The sequence below is a fragment of the Rosa chinensis genome, chromosome 6, assembly GCF_002994745.2.
Source record: "Rosa chinensis cultivar Old Blush chromosome 6, RchiOBHm-V2, whole genome shotgun sequence".
NCBI lineage: Eukaryota > Viridiplantae > Streptophyta > Magnoliopsida > Rosales > Rosaceae > Rosa > Rosa chinensis.
In genome coordinates this window covers 60,550,171-60,568,238 of record NC_037093.1, presented here as the reverse complement: position 1 = coordinate 60,568,238, position 18,068 = coordinate 60,550,171, and the positions used below count along the sequence as shown (strand labels likewise).

The 18,068-nt window shown below is 38.3% G+C and overlaps 2 protein-coding genes across 4 annotated transcripts; both read left to right on the top strand.

Annotated features, from left to right (window-relative positions):
• The first annotated feature begins 1,742 nt into the window (after positions 1-1,742).
• Positions 1,743-3,832, top strand: LOC112174730 (CBL-interacting serine/threonine-protein kinase 5). The gene has a single exon (XM_024312524.2). The coding sequence runs from the start codon at positions 2,058-2,060 to the stop codon at positions 3,375-3,377; it is 1,320 nt and encodes a 439-aa protein (XP_024168292.1). The 5' UTR covers positions 1,743-2,057; the 3' UTR covers positions 3,378-3,832.
• An 11,764-nt stretch (positions 3,833-15,596) lies between these two features.
• LOC112174734 (probable WRKY transcription factor 40) lies at positions 15,597-17,818 on the top strand. Of its 3 annotated transcripts, none has more exons than XM_024312529.2 (5): positions 15,597-15,945; positions 16,085-16,153; positions 16,266-16,658; positions 16,846-16,962; positions 17,101-17,818. In XM_024312529.2, exons 1-5 carry the CDS (start codon positions 15,841-15,843, stop codon positions 17,590-17,592), a joined length of 1,176 nt encoding a protein of 391 aa, XP_024168297.1. In that variant the 5' UTR covers positions 15,597-15,840; the 3' UTR covers positions 17,593-17,818. The 3 variants fall into 3 exon arrangements, with proteins under 3 accessions (XP_024168297.1, XP_024168296.1, XP_040363540.1); XM_024312528.2 differs by having other exon boundaries at positions 16,263-16,658; XM_040507606.1 differs by lacking the exon at positions 16,085-16,153.
• The last annotated feature ends 250 nt before the right edge of the window (positions 17,819-18,068 follow it).

The following is an 18,068-nucleotide window of genomic DNA, read 5'->3' as shown; positions in this document are numbered from 1 at the left end:
GTATGTTTTTTCACTCATAACAAATCCATCTTTTGAAAGGAGAACTAAATCTAAAAATACCAAATTAATCTCAATTATTTTTATTTTTGAATTGTACAATGACTAATAAATGAAGGGTGTTTCTAAATGTATCCAACAAATATCTTAACATACCTAGCCCTAGAATATTATATTAACTTTTCTATTAATAAATAAAGTATGTTTTTCACTCATAACAAATCCATCTTTTGAAAGGAGAATTAAATCTAAAAATACCAAATTAATCTCAATTATTTTTATTTTTCAATTGTACAATGAGTCAATGACTAATAAATGAAGAGTGTTTATAAATGTACCCATCAAATATCTTAACATACCCAGCCCTATAATATTATATTAAATTTTCCAAATTTACCCTTAAGTAAAATACACCCAACAAACTTCTAGGCTGCAAGCACCATTCAAACCCAGTAAAGAGACCATAGATGGCCCAATTCTGGTTTTGAAACGAAGAACATAACCCATTGCAAACCCAAACCCTCCCCATATCTCAAGCCTTTCATAATCGACATGGCCACCTGATCCTCCTCATCCGATCCTTCTAATCAGGAGGCTGTTGCAATAAGGAAGAGAAACAAGTCTGATCAAATTAAGTTCTTGATTCCTCTCATCTACACCTCTGTTCTTCCCCTCATTTAGCTCACAATGCGGAAGAATCTGATTGTGCAGGACTGTTTGTTTACTACTGTGTTAGTTGGAGCATTTGTTCATGGCTCTTATTTGGTGACGGATCTTTATGATATCGAGAGCAAGTAATTTTGCAGAGCATAGTTTGAGATATGAGGTAGCTTACATCTCTTCAACAACTTTGAATTGATTTGCAGATTCTTTGCAGCTCAATGCTTCAATGGCTTCCAGAGTATATTAAGACAATTTTGATACTGTCTCTGGATCATTTCCAGATTGTATCAAGTTATTATTAAGTATTTACAAGTACATTTATTTTCCTTTAAAAAAAAAAAAAAACACCATTCAAACCCAGCAAACATATACTTGATAATGATATAAACCTAAATGTCATCTCAATCATCACAATTAAGACTTGAGAGTTTAGACCAAAGAGAAAGAACACTAGTCTTGTTTTAGGAGGAGCCATTGATCAGGAACTTTCATGAATCAATCAAAGTCATCAAACATGCTGACAGCAAAAATGTGTGATTTGTCCAGCTTGTATCCATGAGTCTTCTCCCTGGCAAGTTCGGCTTCCAGATGAGTATTGAACTCAATGAAGCAACACGTATCCCATAGTCTTCTACATCTCTTGGATCTGGTTGCTGGGTTTGTAAATCAAAGCAAGGGTAAAGTTGGAAAGTATAGGACAATATTTTAAATACTAGGTGTATTTAGATATTTACTTAGTACATTTAAAAAGACTCTAAATGAACTAGAATCAAACTTCGAATAATGCTAATTTAAAACAAAAGACTGGATGTGAGGAAAATTTAATGGAACAAAGAAAAAAATCAATACTAATCAGTTTGTATTTCTAATAAATCCAATCCGCCAGCCAAGTCCTTATTCTTGGCATGAAACTGTGGACTAAATAAACAAGAGATACAAAAACAAAGCAATTAACAATTTTGAAAAGGACACAAATATCACTCCAGAAAATAAAATAAATGAAACTAAATTAGGTATTGTTTTCCTACACGCGTCCACTTGTTATTCGCCCACCGCACCCTATCAAACACATAAAAAGACACGATCTTTTTCTTCATTCTGTGTGCGACCCCAAGGGCTTACTTACCAGGTGCTCCAATGGCTTCAGGCCAACCTTCCCTCTCTCCCCACCTTTCTATCACCCAATCAAAACCTTCCTCTAACAATAAACTGCCAGCGCCATAAAGCCCACAGCTTCACTTACTTTAACCGTTGAATGGAATCAGTTGGAATCAGCTTCTCTGCCATACTGTCTTGGATTCCTCTCAAACACTCCTCACCCAACACTCCAAATTAGAACCCAACTTTCTCTACCAACAACAAACCTCATTTGAATTGAATTGAATCCAATTGCAGCAATGGAAGAAAGGAGCGTGTTGTTCGGTAAATACGAGATGGGAAGGCTGCTGGGCAAAGGCACCTTCGCCAAAGTGTACTACGGCAGACAAACAGAGTCCAACGAAAGCGTGGCGATCAAAGTGATCAGCAAAGACCAGGTTAAGAAGGAAGGCATGATGGAGCAGATCAAGCGCGAAATCGCAGTCACCCGATTAGTTCGCCACCCAAACATTGTGGAACTCAAAGAGGTGATGGCCACCAAGACCAAAATCTTCTTCGTCATGGAGTACGTCAAGGGCGGCGAGCTCTTCGCTAAAGTCGCCAAGGGAAAGCTCAAGGAAGATCAAGCCCGCAAATACTTCCAGCAGTTGATCAGCGCCGTCGATTTCTGCCACAGCAGGGGAGTCTCCCACCGCGATTTGAAGCCCGAGAATCTCCTCCTCGACGAAAACGAGGACCTCAAGATCTCTGACTTCGGCCTCTCCTCTCTGCCGGAGCAGCTCCGAAACGACGGCCTTTTACACACCCAGTGTGGCACCCCTGCTTACGTGGCACCCGAGGTCCTCCGGAAGAAGGGTTACGATGGTTCTAAAGCTGATATATGGTCCTGCGGAGTCATACTCTTCGTTCTGCTGGCGGGGTTCCTTCCGTTTCAGGACGAGAACCTGATGAAGATGTACAGGAAGGTTTTCAAAGCCGAATTCGAATGCCCGCCGTGGTTTTCAACCGAAGCCAAACGACTCGTCTCCAAGTTGTTGGTTTCCGATCCTGAGCGCCGAATCACCATCCCTGGAATCATGCGCGTGCCTTGGTTCAGAAAAGGGTACACGCGCCCCCTGGCGTTTACGGCAACCCCTGAACCTGGTTCTGAAAAATCCGAAGACGATTTTGGTTCTATTGCCCCTGCTGCTGCCAACAAAGCGTCGTCGCCCAAGTTCTTAAACGCCTTCCAGTTTATCTCATCCATGTCTTCCGGATTCGATTTGTCGAATTTGTTTGAGAGCAAGAGAAAGGCAGCGACCATGTTCACCTCCAAGTGCTCGGCAACTGCTATTATGGCCAAGATTGAGCATGCGGCCAAGGGCTTGAGCTTCATGGTGGGGAACGTCAAGGATTTTAAATTAAGGCTACAAGGCCCAAATGAAGGGAGGAAAGGGAGGCTTTCGGTGACCGCGGAGGTCTTCGAGGTGGCTCCAGAGGTTGCGGTGGTCGAGTTTTCCAAGTCCGCTGGGGATACTTTGGAGTATGTCAAGTTTTGTGAAGAAGATGTTAGGCCTGCGTTGAAAGACATTGTTTGGACATGGCAAGGTGACGGTAACAAAGTCAATGGTGAAGACTGAAGATTAATAACAGTAAGAAAAACAATCTGGGAAACACACACTAACCCGGATTTTAGGGGTTCAGATGAGTTTTCATTATAGTTGATTCTGTTTTTACATTTTGTTTTGGTTTGATGGAGTAGGACCTGTACATAGTTTGTGCTTGATTAGCATTTCAAGTAGTATATGATGGGGTTTGAATACAAAAAGAAAGGAAAGGATGGGAACAGAGGATGTTTTACATAATTGAGCATGACTAGCTCTTTCGGCATCCGTGAAAGCAAGAGCTGCATTAACCATTCCAACTTTGACTAAAGCAGACCTTAGAGGGACAAACTAACAACATTATTTGTAAAGCAGAGGAGAATGGTGGAATTAGTACACTGTTTCTAATTTTATTTTTTGGAGAATTAGAGTTCCATATTAATTTCCTTGTTCAATTGATATGATTAAAGTTGTACAGTTAACACTCCTCATTTCATAGCGATTTGTGCAAGTTTATATGTATGCATCCGCTATTATTCCTTTCTTCCTCTTTTTCTAAACCTATCTAATTCAAACGACATCCTTAAAGAGTGGCTACGGGCGGAAAGGTGCGGGTCCGTCAGTGTTTTGGATGATCATGCCGGCCGGTTTTGGATTTCTTAGACTGACCTGTGGAACTGATGTATGATTCAATCAAAAGGTATTGAAACGGAGTCAATTAACTAGTAATCGGAGTATCAAATTGGCCATAATGATTAATGAAAGGCAGGCTGTTGTTGTTAAATAAGATTTTTGTATGCGAAAACGGCATAATAAACATAACTCAAATTTACTGTAAGAATTAGTCGGTTTTATGATCTTAAATGTTATCGATTTTTAATAGTGATTCATTTTGTGGAATGTAAGAGCAAGTCCACCTGTTGAGGTTGGCAGATTAATACTTTTGACTGCTTTTTGCCTTTCATTTCCACCATTTAGGTTGTCATGTTAGATACTGTTCACAAAAGGTCACCGAATGTCAGTTGGCAGGTCAAGAAATTGACCCAGAGTGACATTTTGTGAACAGTATCTTACCTGTCAACGTAAATGGTGGAAATGAAAGGCAAAAGCAGTCAATAATAGTGACCTGCCAACCTCAACGGGTGGATTTGCTCTAACAATTTGTCATTTCATTTTAAAAATAAAAATAAATCTCATTTGCAATCAATCAAATATTTCCATACATATTACGTTTCTTAAAGGCTGGCTAGTTTGCAATTGCATCCTCATTTTGAAGTGGAAGCTAGAAAGGATGACGTGGTCGAAAATTGGGTTCCAAGTTTCAAACTTGAAATGAATTCATATGCATTAATTTTAGACCCCAAACAAGAAACCCAATAATTCATCTTTAATTTTTGTGGGAGGAACGAGGAAGAGGAAGACCAACCGAGTTAGTCCTCCTAATCCTAATAAATGGTAGCAAAGACTGGTAGCTTTTCAATAAAAGTATATTTTGGAGCTAGGAGAGGAAACTAATTACTTTTTTTTATTATTATTATTAAGCTAGCTAGATTGTCGCACGCACAATATACCTACAGTGAACCACCAATTTAATTGGATGATTTGAATCAATCGCTGTAAAGTGGAATCCAATTATATAGCTTCATGATCGAGATATATATATATATATATATATATATATATATATATATATATCTCACACACACATGTGGAATCTTGCTCTGCTAAGGAGCTCCTTAACTTAGCTTAAAGAACAGATTTCTATATTTTGACCAGTTCCGATCACATATTCACATCTTAACCGTTTAGTTTTTAGGTATATATGAGTAGATCATCTCTGCAAATTTTCAATCAAATTGATGATCGTTAAGGCATCCAAAATTACAATTTACACGAACAGTTCAGGTTAGACAGATTTGGTTCGTTGTGTAAATTGCAGTTTTGAATGCCTCAACGATCATCAATTTGACTGAAAATTTCCAAAAGTGATCTACTCATATATAACTAAAAACAGAACCGTTAAGATGTGACTATGCGATCGAAAAGTGATCAAAATATGAAAATGTGTTCCTTGAGCTAAGTTAAGAACCTCCTTAGCATAGAAGGTTTGTATATATGTGTGTATATATACTAGTTTTCTTCATACATGTTCTGCACGTATAATTTTTTTTTTTTAAGAAAATGAAAAAAATAGATGAAACACAACAGTTATTGCAGAGAGAAAATAGTGGGATCATTTTTTTTTCTTAATAAAAATCTATTTTGTAATTATCATATTTACTTTTGTGATTTAATTATTCTCAAAGTTTTTTAATTTTTCAAGATTAAATTTGTCAAAATTTTTAATTTTGGCTAACAAAATCTCTTCACTTAATAATAACAATTTATTGGAAAGGTGACCGTGCCTCCGTGAGAGAGATTCTCTCACATATGGAAGATCTTGATCTTAATTGGGTGTTAGAATTTTTGACGCGTGTCCAGCAAGCAAACTACTAGTTATCGATGGATTACAAAGTGCTTAAGTGGAAATGTGGAATCGAACTAATTAGTCGAGTAATGCTTCTTGTTGCAAGGAACAGTGTGATGGGTCGATTGATGCTTTCTGGCATGTTGTTTTCTGTGGCACCATATACATTTAGTCGACACAGATTGCCTTGCAAGTAACTAATTGCAGCCTGCTGGGCTAGCACACTAATTGACTCAATATTTCATTAATAAGTTTTATGAGGTCCAGAACTCCCGCTCGAGTTTTAATAGATATGTATGGCCGGGCAAATGTGTCCAGCTGCATTGCATTGCCCAACAAACTTAAGCTACCTACTAGGGCTATAGCTAACTTCACAGACTATAGCTAGGGTTCCCTCCCCTGAGCTAAGCTAGGGTTCCCTCCCCAGCTAGCTGGCACTTGCGCGTAGGAACAGGATCCATCTTTTATGTTTATTCTCTAAGCTCTGTGCTTGCTGGGGTACAGATCAATCGATCATTATGAACAATGGAGTTATGGAGAATGATCCAGGGGACCGTAATACTCTAAGACTAGTAGTTGATGCCAAGTGTTAACCTCTTACTAGGACAGCACTGTACACCCACTTCCGCATCCACATCAGAAGATAAGATGAGGGTTTTCACCTTTTAGTGAACAAGGTCGATCGGGGAAAGGGATGGCTTCTCAAACCACCTTCACATATTTTGAAATTAATTAGATATTTGAATTGACTAGCTAGCAGCTTCTTTCACACAGAAAGAAAGGAATAACAAAGATCTCTTTTGGATTCGATCATGATGATCGAGGAAGGTCTTGATGAAACAAACGCACTTTTGGAAGCCCCTAAACAAACGCACATGAACTCAATCCATGGTTTCGATTATCGATTATCAGGTCCCTAGTTTTATAGAAAACAAAGCCCAAACCATTCATTTTCAAACTGGATCCAGTAAAGTATATCGGTTCCATGGGCCCAAATCACAATATACTTATGTCTGGTCCTGGAAGCATTTCTCTTTTTCTTTTTTTTGAGATAAATGGTGTCAAACTTTATTGGAAGAAAGAAGTACTAGTGATTACAAAGGTCATGACTCATGAGCAATAACCTCATGAAGAAAGGAAGGAACAGAAGAATAATAAAAAGCTTGGCCTGTAGATGAAGCCTGCAGCCAACAAATGAGCTGTCTTGTTTACATCTCTTCGTGTGTGCACAATCCGGACATTAGGCAGTGCATCCAAAAGCACTCCTAAGTCTTCATATATGCGTCTCAATCTAGATAGATTAACTCCAGAGCTAGAACGCTGCTGCATAATAACCAATGAGTCTATCTCCACAGTGGCAAGTTGCAAGGACCACTCAACAATAAACTCGAGCACCTCCTTGCACGCTAAAAGCTCAGTGTGCTCCGCAGAAACCAAGCCAAGCACCGGCTGGCCTTTACCCACAAGAAAGTGGCCTGAGCTATCTCTCAAAATTAGGCCAATTGCACCTGCTCCAGATGCAATCACAAATGCCCCATCTATGTTTATCTTAACACACCCATCTGGAGGACTCTGCCAACGTACCTCTCTAGCACTTCTATTTAGTTTTACCTTTCTCGCATCAAATGGTTCATCCCCAAAAATTTAACCATGAATTATTTTTTTATCATTTTGTGAAAAGATGCATAATAACTTGGCAATAATATGAGTAGATCATCTCTGCCAAGTATACTTTACTGGATCCGTATACACTTTTTACTTGGCAATAATATGAGTAGATCATCTCTGCCAAATAACTTGGCAATAATATGAGCATAATAACCATGTATATTTCCGTATACACTTTTTAACTCTTCACCAAGTTTGGGATGATAGAAGTCGAGCCCCACAAAACAAAATAAACAAGTAATACATGATCAACAAACTAATGAAAACAAAAATTGGGCAAACCCTACACTTCGAAAGAACGAAATCAGGAGCTACATCCCACCAAATCAAACCATCTAAAGAGAGGCTGTGATCAGCAAGAGCATCCGCTACTTGGTTCCCCTCGCGATAAATGTGAGAATAGCGGAATTGCATTTGAGAGATGCGGTGTAAACAATTTAAACAAGAAACACGAAGTTGTCAAGGCACTAGATGGGGAGATTTGAGGAAGGTAAAAACTAGAGTAGAATCAACCTTTAACTATACATGTTTCCAATCCTGAACGCAAGCCAACTCAATGGCTTTGATTACTATCATGACTTCAGCAGCAATGGAGCTACGAATATCCAGATTGCAGCAAAAAGCTCCAATTACATGACCACGAAAATCACGAAAAAGTCCACCATACCACACTTAATTTGAGGCAGTCCTCCAAGCACCATCCGTATTAATTTTAACCCATCCTATAATAGGAAGAAACCAATTAACTTCAATTATACGGGGAGAACGTCTAGGCCGACAAGGGACCCGAAGCCTCATTAAAATACAAAGCTCTTGGACATTGTTAAACATGGTACCTGAAGCAAGCATGCTAGAGGAAATGATCTGCCCACTAACCAATTGAAAAGCACCAGCCACATTAACACAATCACCATCATATTTCACTTTGTTCATAAACCTCCAGAGACACCAAAGCACCCCAACTAAAGCAATACGCCAAAGCTCATGCAATTGTGCACTTCGGCCAATTAATAAACCATGATGCAGCCTATCCAACAAAGAACCATGAATCCACCCATATCAAAAATAAATGCAATCTGTTGCCAAAGTGACTCCGCAAAATATTGTTATAGTCTTTGATTAATAATTGCCTACAGATGGTCTCATTGTCTTACACAAATATAAAATTAATTGATGGGTTCTTTGTCTTTAATTAGTATAAATTACTCCAAAAGATACAAACATTGATATACACGTGTATGCATTGGTTTAAGAATTGCATGGAACGTGAAACACATATCTTAAATATCACTGATTCATCCAATTGTATCCCTGACACCAATGGAAGAAAATGTAAAAACGAAACTGTTTGACATGAAAATCAGTGCGGTACAAACTGTCTCTTTTGAATGCGCGAGCGTGCCAGCATCGTGGGGTGCAGTTGTTGGGGCGTCCCTTGACCTGACTTCTTGATCAAGCGTTGTGGACAAGGAGAGCACCAACCTAGTCACAAAGCTCTTTTCCTGCCTTCTGAGAAAGGACTTCTTGCCTTACGGATAAGAACTTTGGTTGTGATCTCTTCGCGTCACCGAATCGATACTCAACGTTGTAGGCTGAGCAGAACAATCACTGGGAAGTTTGGAGAAAGCATAGGGTTTGCTAAAACGTGACTTTAGCTTCGCGGGGGCTGCGAGGGCGTTACCCTTGCTTCGCTGGTAGTATCGGTGGCAGTAGCACTAACAGTCGGCTCTTGGAGAGACTAGGACTGGAAGTACGGTCGCTGGGTTTCAACGAGATTGAAGGTTTGCTCCGGGGAGGCTTGATAATCCGAGGGATCGATTGATTTGAGAGTTTTCCTTGATTTGTCCTTGAAACCTGGTATTTATACCGAGGGTTTCGACTGTTCCTTGCCATAAAAAGATTATTGATTGAAGTTCCCTATTTAATCTCCGCTACCTGACTCCAATAAGGGCTCGTTTTCCTTATGGGTTTCGGAATGGGCGAAGCTGTAACTCAATTCCAAGTAGACTTATTTTTGGGCCACAGGTATCAGCCTGCTATGCTAAATCCACTAAAAGATCTTGTCAAAATTATTTTTGGGCTCAAACAAAAACCAAGTAATATAAGCTAATTTCTAAACACAGCATGGTGCTAAAATCTGAATGCTACTGTGCTAATTAAGGAACTTGTAACTTGTCATCATTTTAATTTTTAACCATGCATGACGTCGATCGAAACACGCATATTAATTTATTTAATGTACGGTGCAATTCCCATGATCGAGCAGGATCATTTCAATAGCTAGCTTGACCTTTATCGTATTAGTTTATTTGATTCATTAATCAGCATGCATGTGGTGATATATTGTGAGAAATCATCGATAGAAGTTTACATCAAGAACTGCATGCATTTGATCACAAACTAAATATCTCATGTATAGTCTAAGTGACTCAAGTAACTTTAATTTAATTCATTAAATAGCATTTTTAGCAGGCTCTCTATTCTTGCTCCTTAGCTATTTTAGAGAGCATGTTTAACTTTTCATATAATGTAGCTGCTGCACCAGACTCCTAAGTGACTCTCTATTATAACTTTTAACTATCTCGCTCCTAAATATAGAGATCCAGATGAGACTCTCTATAATTTAAAACATTCATTTTGAGTTATTTTATGTAATTTATAAATACATTTAAACTATTTAATATTCCTTTAACAAATAATGTAAATTCAAAATTAGCTAAAATAGAGAGCACTGATACATGCGTATTTCTAAAGTGGCTAGCCAAAATGACTTTTTAGCTACTTTAGGTAAAATTTGACTCAAAAATGGCTAGCATTGTTAAAGATACTCGTGGCTCTCTATTATAACTTTTAGCTATCTTGCTCATAAATATAGAGAGCGAGATGAGGCTCTCTATAATTTAAAACATTTTCTTTGAGTTATTTTATGTAATTTATAAATATATTTAAACAATTTAATCTTCATTTAAAAAATAATATAAATTCGAAGCTAACTAAAACAGAGAGCAGCTAAATTAGAGACTTAATATCTGATTCCACTAGCTAACATAAAAAAAAACCCTAGCCGCAAGTGAATCCCTCTCAAAGCTTTTCTCACTCGTCCGGCGACGCGTTCTACGGACGTTGTTGCTGGACAGGTAGCCTTGTTGCTGTTTATCGGCAAATAGTGGCATCTGGTCCTTGGTCAACAGGTTTTCGGGTTCGAACAATGAGATGCAGGGCTTTTGGCCAGTCGAGATTTGGTAGGAGGATCGGAAGGTGCGCACCTGGTCGAAGTTAGACGGAGGAGCCGTACGGGGACGTCTTGGAGGGGGAGGCTGGACCGATCTGGCTTGGAGGGTCTGCTGGTGGTTGGCTGAACGGGGTTGCCTTGATCTTTGCAGGCTTCGCTAGGTGGAATCCGATCGGATGGGATCTTACCTCTGATCTAGTCTGGTCTGATGGCTGGTCTGGGACAGGAAACCCCAGATCGGGGGTGATGGATGGTTCGTTCCCGATCTGGCTTTGGGGGAGTGGTGGTGCTGAGGTGGTGGTGAAGTGTGCGGAGAGCGGCGGTGTGTTTGTTCGTGGCTCCGATCGTGGTGGCGGTGGTCCGGTGGGAGAGGTGGTGCGACAGCGATGGTTTCCTGCTCGTTTGGATCGACCTCGGGCCTGTGTGACGTTAGGCCCAAACTTTGCTGTAGTGGGCCTACTGTGGGCTGAAAATGGAGTTGGGTCTCAAGTTTGGGCCTGGCCTTAGGTTTTAATTTCTTTTATGTTTTTACTTATTTATGTTGTTTAACTTTATTGCGCATTATGCGAGCAATAAGTCCCTACCAATTTGGGTTAGGGCTTATGGTTTAGGGTTTTGGTTTGTGGTACTAGCAGGTGTTCTAGTTGTGTTAGGTATTAGTTGTTGGGTCGGGTGCACTGCAAGTTGTGGCAGAGACAATATTCTCTTTGGCCTTCTAGAGGGTCGTTCCTATTCTGGAGTTGGGTCAGCAGTGATGGCGAAAAAGTCTAGCCATGGCATAGACAATCATCCTTGGCCTTCTAGTGGGTCGTTCCTTTCTGGTTTCGAGTCGGAGGCGATGGCGATTTGGAACATCAGTGGATTGACGGTGTTGACATTAGGGTGGTGACGGTGTTGGGTTTACTTTAGTCCCATGTCCGACTGTCCAGCAATTCACTTTGGTCGGGTCCGAAGTCACAACGAGTGTTAACTTGGTCGATCAAAGGCAGGTCAGGTGGACTTTGGGTGGCGAGTTAGTGTTGACAAAGTTTAGTATTAAGGATCCACTGCTCCTGCGCATGTTGTCTTTGCCATATAGTTAGTGTGCAAGTTTTTTTAGTCGGAGCCCTTCTGGCTCCTTTAGTCAATCATTATAGAGTTCCAGTGTGAAGTCTAGTGGCCATTTATGTGTAAGAGATGGTGCCCAAATTCATTGTAACCAGTTTATTATTAAAAATAAATTAATTAATTAATTTAAAAAAAAAAAAAAAAAAAAACTAAAATAGAGAGCACTGATGCAGACGTATTTCAAAAGTGGCTAGCCAAAATGACTTTTTAGCTACTTTGGCTAAAATTTAACTCAAAAACGGCTAGCATTGCTAAAGATTATCTAATCAGCATGCATGCATATGTAACTTCTTACTTACTTCGATCATCTCACATAATAAACTCTACATTCAAACTTAGATTCTTTTTTTTTTTTTTTGAGTAAACTTAGATTCATTTATATACGCTAGTATTTATGATCAAGTTTCCATACATATATATTCGATCTAATTCTATATTGGGAATTGAGGTGCTCTTTCGTGGAAACTTGAAAGAAATTAAGTTAACAAGTTGCAGACGTTGTATATATAAGTGCAACATGTAATTGGATAGTATTTATACCGATATACATAAGTATTCAAGTCTCAACAGTCAACACTATAAATAGTTGTAGATACGTAACACGAATTCCACACGCCTGGAATATTAATCGATCACGTGACTTTGAGGCTTGACTAACTTATGTATACACGGTTGCTTGCTTGGTTAATGTCAATTGATCGAGCTATAGCTTGATAGTCTCTTTCAAGATCGTTTAGAAAAGACTAAGAAACTACTCTTCTATATACTACTGACTGCAAGTGTGACATCTTTCCATGAATCAGTATAATATATCCATCTTCCTTTGTCTTACGAAAATGATATATAGTTATATACCAAGTTACCAACACTTATTGGTTTAATAACAAGCATGCATCACGACTAATGCCTCGACTTTAAATCACTCCGGGACTCTTAAATTAGGAAAATCTTGTGTCATGTCAATATAAAGATTTAGAGTATATAAATATATAGACCTACAAGGTCTTATTCTAAGTTTAATTTCATGGGCTCATGCAACAAGCTAGAGAATATCAAAAGCGAAATAGTTTTTTTTTTTTTAATAAAGAGATGGTGCGGCTGCCCTCAAGCCTTTACTAATGAAACTATCGAACACAAGGGGGGAACATGGAGCCTAAATCCCTGATTACCATAGGCACCTAGAGAACATCCTGAAATAATATCATGACTCTCTACTAAATAATTGTATTCAATTACGCACCAACTAGCAAAGAGCGCTCTGCAGGCAACTCTATTTGCTTTACAGTGGTCACACAACGGAAAGATATATAACTCGATCTGCAACTCGATTACAGCATAGCATAACTTCCATACTCACAGTTTTCCCATCATGTTACCACTGGAAAATACATCAACTGGAAATAGTATTTTAGAGTCGGTTTGAATTTGAATATGGGATTCTAGTCATTTTCGCATCCGAATCTATGACAGAGTTGTTGTGTTTGGATTTAGAATATGGGAGCTCGATCTAGTTTTTGTTCGTTAGAGATTGTAAGTTTATATGGTCGAGTTTAATTTGTTGTCTTTGTGGAACTCCACCGGCAACATACAAGTACAGTAACATCGTTAATTAGTCAAAACAATTACAAAAGTAATGATAACTAAGTAAAATCATTTGTCTGGCTAGTGATAACAATTAATCCATAATCTTTTTAAAAAAAAAACAATTAATCAATAATCTATCTGACTAATTAGTCCAGTCGACATAGAAGAGAGTGAGACAAGCAGCTAGTGTCACATTTTCGGTTTTCCGGCAATCCAATTTGACAACTTGCTAGCTAGCTAGTTCACATTTGACAGTAGTAATATAACTGTAGGTCGATTAACTATTTAAGTCAAAGGTCGGTAGAGTAACATCAAATTAATATTTATATCGTTAGTTAGTCAAGCATCAAATTCATGTGATCGATTAATATTCCAGGCGTGTGGAATTCGTGTTACGTCTATCTACAACTGTTTTGGAAATTATTCTATGCACCGACGGTGTAAGTGACCCAACCCTTATAAAATAATCTCAACCCTTGATATATCAATTTCATGTGATCGATTAATATTCCAGGCGTGTGGAATTCGTGTTACGTCTATCTACAACTGTTTTGGAAATTATTCTATGCACCGACGGTGTAAGTGACCCAACCCTTATAAAATAATCTCAACCCTTGATATTTATTATAAACTTTATTTTTAATAAACAAAAAGTGTATTTAATGCAATCTAACCATTCATTTATGTTGGTGCAAGTGCACGACGGTGCTCTGAATAATCTCTCCAACTGTTTATAGTGTTGAGACATGCATATGTACGTGTATCGGTATAAATACTATCCAATCATGTTGCACTTATATATACAATGTATGCAACTTGTTAACTTAATATCCATCTGATATCGTTAACATCAATATAGATCTGATAATCGAGAAATGATTCTTATGCTTAATATATGAACCTCAAACTAATTTTTAAATGAACTAATTTTTTATTTTCATTCGGGAATGCATATAATGACCTTATAACATCACAATAGTCGTTGGAATTTCATAAGTTTTCTCAATATAGATCTATGATATTTATGAGGAACGATCACAAAATCACCAAGTTTTAGTGTGTTTCATTTAGTAAGTCTAGCTAGTTATTACTTTTTGAGGTACGTATTAGGTGGATTTTCTATTGCTGAGACATCACAATAGTCTTTGGAATTTCATAAGTTTTTTCAATATAGATCTATGATATTTATGAGGAACGATCACAAAATCACCAACTTGTAGTGTTTCATTTAATAAGTCTAGTTATTACTTTTTGAGGTACATATTAGGTGAATTTTTGATCACTGAGACATGTTTTAGTAGTAGACTTGCATGAACATCAGAAATCTCATTTTTTAACAAAATTGCATTTCGACTTATGCTATTTGATCATATTTGAGCCAAAACCCCTTACTATAACACATGATGTTTTGGTCATAAGATATAATACCCCATAATGTTCGTCTGCACTAGTTGCATATGCATTCTAAAAAATTTAATTCTTTTCACACAGCAAATAAATTAGTTAAAAATGGGATTTTCATTTCACATCGTGTGACTCTCTCTCTCTCTCTCTCTCTCTCTCATATCTACGACGTGTTTAAGAGCTAGCATATGTAGTATGGAATTGACCATATGATATAATGAAGTAGGAAGTAACCAGGAAACGGGATATATGGTATATGCTTGAATATTACATATATCTTAGCTAGATCTGGATCTATTCTTCTTCTTCTTCTTCTTCTTCTTCTTCTTTATTTAATAAATTACCAGCGTATGGAGACAACTAAAGAAGAGGAGAAACACGTAGATAGATGGAGCTGAATATATACAAATTGAGGTGCAGATCGAAGAGAAGAGAAGAGAAGAGAAGAGGAGAGAAGATAGAAAAGTCTAGGGTTGGTTGAAGGTTGAAGCTAGGTGGTCGGGTAGGTCCAAGACCTTTCAAAACCGTGTTCCGCCGTCCCAGAGTGTTGTGTAGCTTTTGACGAGTCAATATTGTTGATAAAGATGGATATATCGAATTTAGACTTATTGCTGGAGCGGCCCTGCCAACCACTTATTCATGTATGCGTGCATTGCATATAGGCTAAATCTAACTATCCTCCGACTACTTTTTATCTTGTTTGTCGCAAGTTGAGGCTTGACCTTGACCTTGATCACTACCAAGACTTTGATATATACCGACATGTAATTGAATACAATTAATTCTTGGCTTCCCATATCGCCAACTCCATCTCCATCTCCGCTCTTTCCTCGCGTTTTCCCTCCCACCATTAATTAATTCCTGTGATATCAGGCCTGCCTCTCAGTCCGGTCTTATCCCCAACCTAGCTAGCTTATATATGCACTGCTCAGCCTCAGCTACACCCTTAGAACAGTCCTGAGCAGTTTACCTCCGGTGGAGAGCGTCAAGCTAACTAGCCAAGATATATAGCTCCAGAGTCAAAATTACTTCAATTCATGGATTCTTCAACGTGGGTGAACACTTCTCTTGGCCTCAATCTTGTTGCTAACGACTCACTCCAAGCCATGGACGAAGGTCAACCTCCTGTACCGACTATCACGGTGAGTACCATATATCTAATGCTTTCATGTCTTCAGATCATTTTCTGATATGTTGTACGTCTTTCAGCTTTTCTTGTTAATTATGTAATAACCTGATGGAAATTATAAGTACTCATTCATCTACTTGGATATCCATCAGAAAAAAGTAGGAGAGTTTGAAGGAGAATATGATATATTTGAAAGCAACCTACGATCAGTGAAACAGGAGGTGAGAGTATTTGATAATTTATCTTAGACAGCTGTTGGTTGTTAATTAGTTCTACAAATCGGTCTCATTATTGTACTAATTAAGCATGTTCTTTCTATGAATGTTGAAGCAGGCAGGTGCAGGTGGTAGTGTATTAATGGCTCAGGAGTTAAATAGAATAAGTTTGGAGAACAAGAAACTGACTGAGATGCTAACTGTACTATGCGAGAATTACAACTCTCTGGAAGCTCATGTAAAGGAGTTGATGACCACCAAACAGCTGGCCTCTGAGAACGAGTCGATGATCTTAGGAAATAACTGCTTGATCAAGAAGAGAAAGTCACCAGTTGATGATCATCAAGACTACTGCAATAACGTCAATATGATTGGATTTACTACAAATACAAGTACTGGGGAGACAAGCTCCAGTGACGAAGAAGCATACAAAAGGCCCAAGGAGATGAGCAACGTCAACTTGAAGATTTCTAGGGTTTATGTTCGCACTGATGTCTCTGATACGCGCCTGGTAATTGAGCTAGCCCTAAACATTTATACTTTGTATTGCCATATATAATTAAGCTGCACCTAGTAGGCGAGGACCTAGTGCATGGGCTTAATTATGTTCATGTACTTACAATTGGAAATCTTCCGATCCACTAATTAAGAGCTTAGCTTTGTTACTTTCTCTTGTTTAATTTGTTAATTACTTACAGATTGTGAAGGATGGATATCAATGGAGGAAATATGGTCAAAAGGTCACCAGAGATAATCCTTCTCCTAGGGCTTACTACAAGTGCTCTTTTGCCCCAACTTGCCCAGTTAAAAAGAAGGTACGTATATACTTATTCGTATCTAATTAATTAACCTCCCTCACTTTTTCCTTGTTTACTTTGTAGCAGAGCTTGAAATTCAAAAACAACATATGAAAACTAATTCTTAATTGTTGCTTTGATATTTTCTACGATCAGGTTCAAAAAAGTGCGGAAAATCCATGCCTATTAGTGGCTACATATGAAGGGGAACACAACCACATACTCCCCGCCGAACCTCAAGTAATAACAATAGATCACGGTGATCATCAAGGCCAAGGTCGAAATCTAATTACTACTGCCCTACCATTACGTCATGATCATTCCAGTATTAGTTTGGCACCCAAGAGATCATCATCACCATCTTCAAGTCCTACTACCGTGTCTATGTCTATGTCGTCGTCATCTGTACTTGACAGTTCAACAGAACCGGGTTCATCATTTGGTTACAAACCGAATCAAGGAAGGCAAGCTTCCGATGATATTTATGAAGAGAAGGCTACTACTTTCCAACAGCTTTTGGTCCAACAGATGGCTTCTTCGTTGACAAAAGATCCCAATTTCACAACTGCTCTTGCTGCTGCAATTTCTGCAGGAAGATTTAATATTTTAGACCAGCCTCATCCTCATCCTCCCATCCCAAAATGGTGACCGAATTGCTGTATCTTTATAAATTAATTAGTTAACAAGTTAGAGCTAGAGATAGATATATATCAAAGATCGAATAGATCCATTATCCATGTGGCCTTTCTCCTGTTTTTTCAAGTTTCTGTCTATTGATATCTATGTCCTTTCAGAGTTGTAAACTGCTCTTCTGTGTATATAAATATTCTCGTAGTTTGAAGAACTGGAGCTGGTTATATATTCTAATTAGTAATTTGTGTGTGTGTGTGTTCTTATTGTTAGTTAGTGGCTACTTTTTTAAATGTGGGATGAAGTTATATCACACTGGTATTATCTATATATCATCTGGTATTGGATGTTGTATAACACGTATTGCTGATCGAACAGACCTCTTTTATAAATCAGTTATATATGATATCAATAATATTATGAGGGAAATTCACTCCCCATTCTACAACATGCACTCCACACTATAAGTTTTTATTTTTGGTATCTTAAGTTTT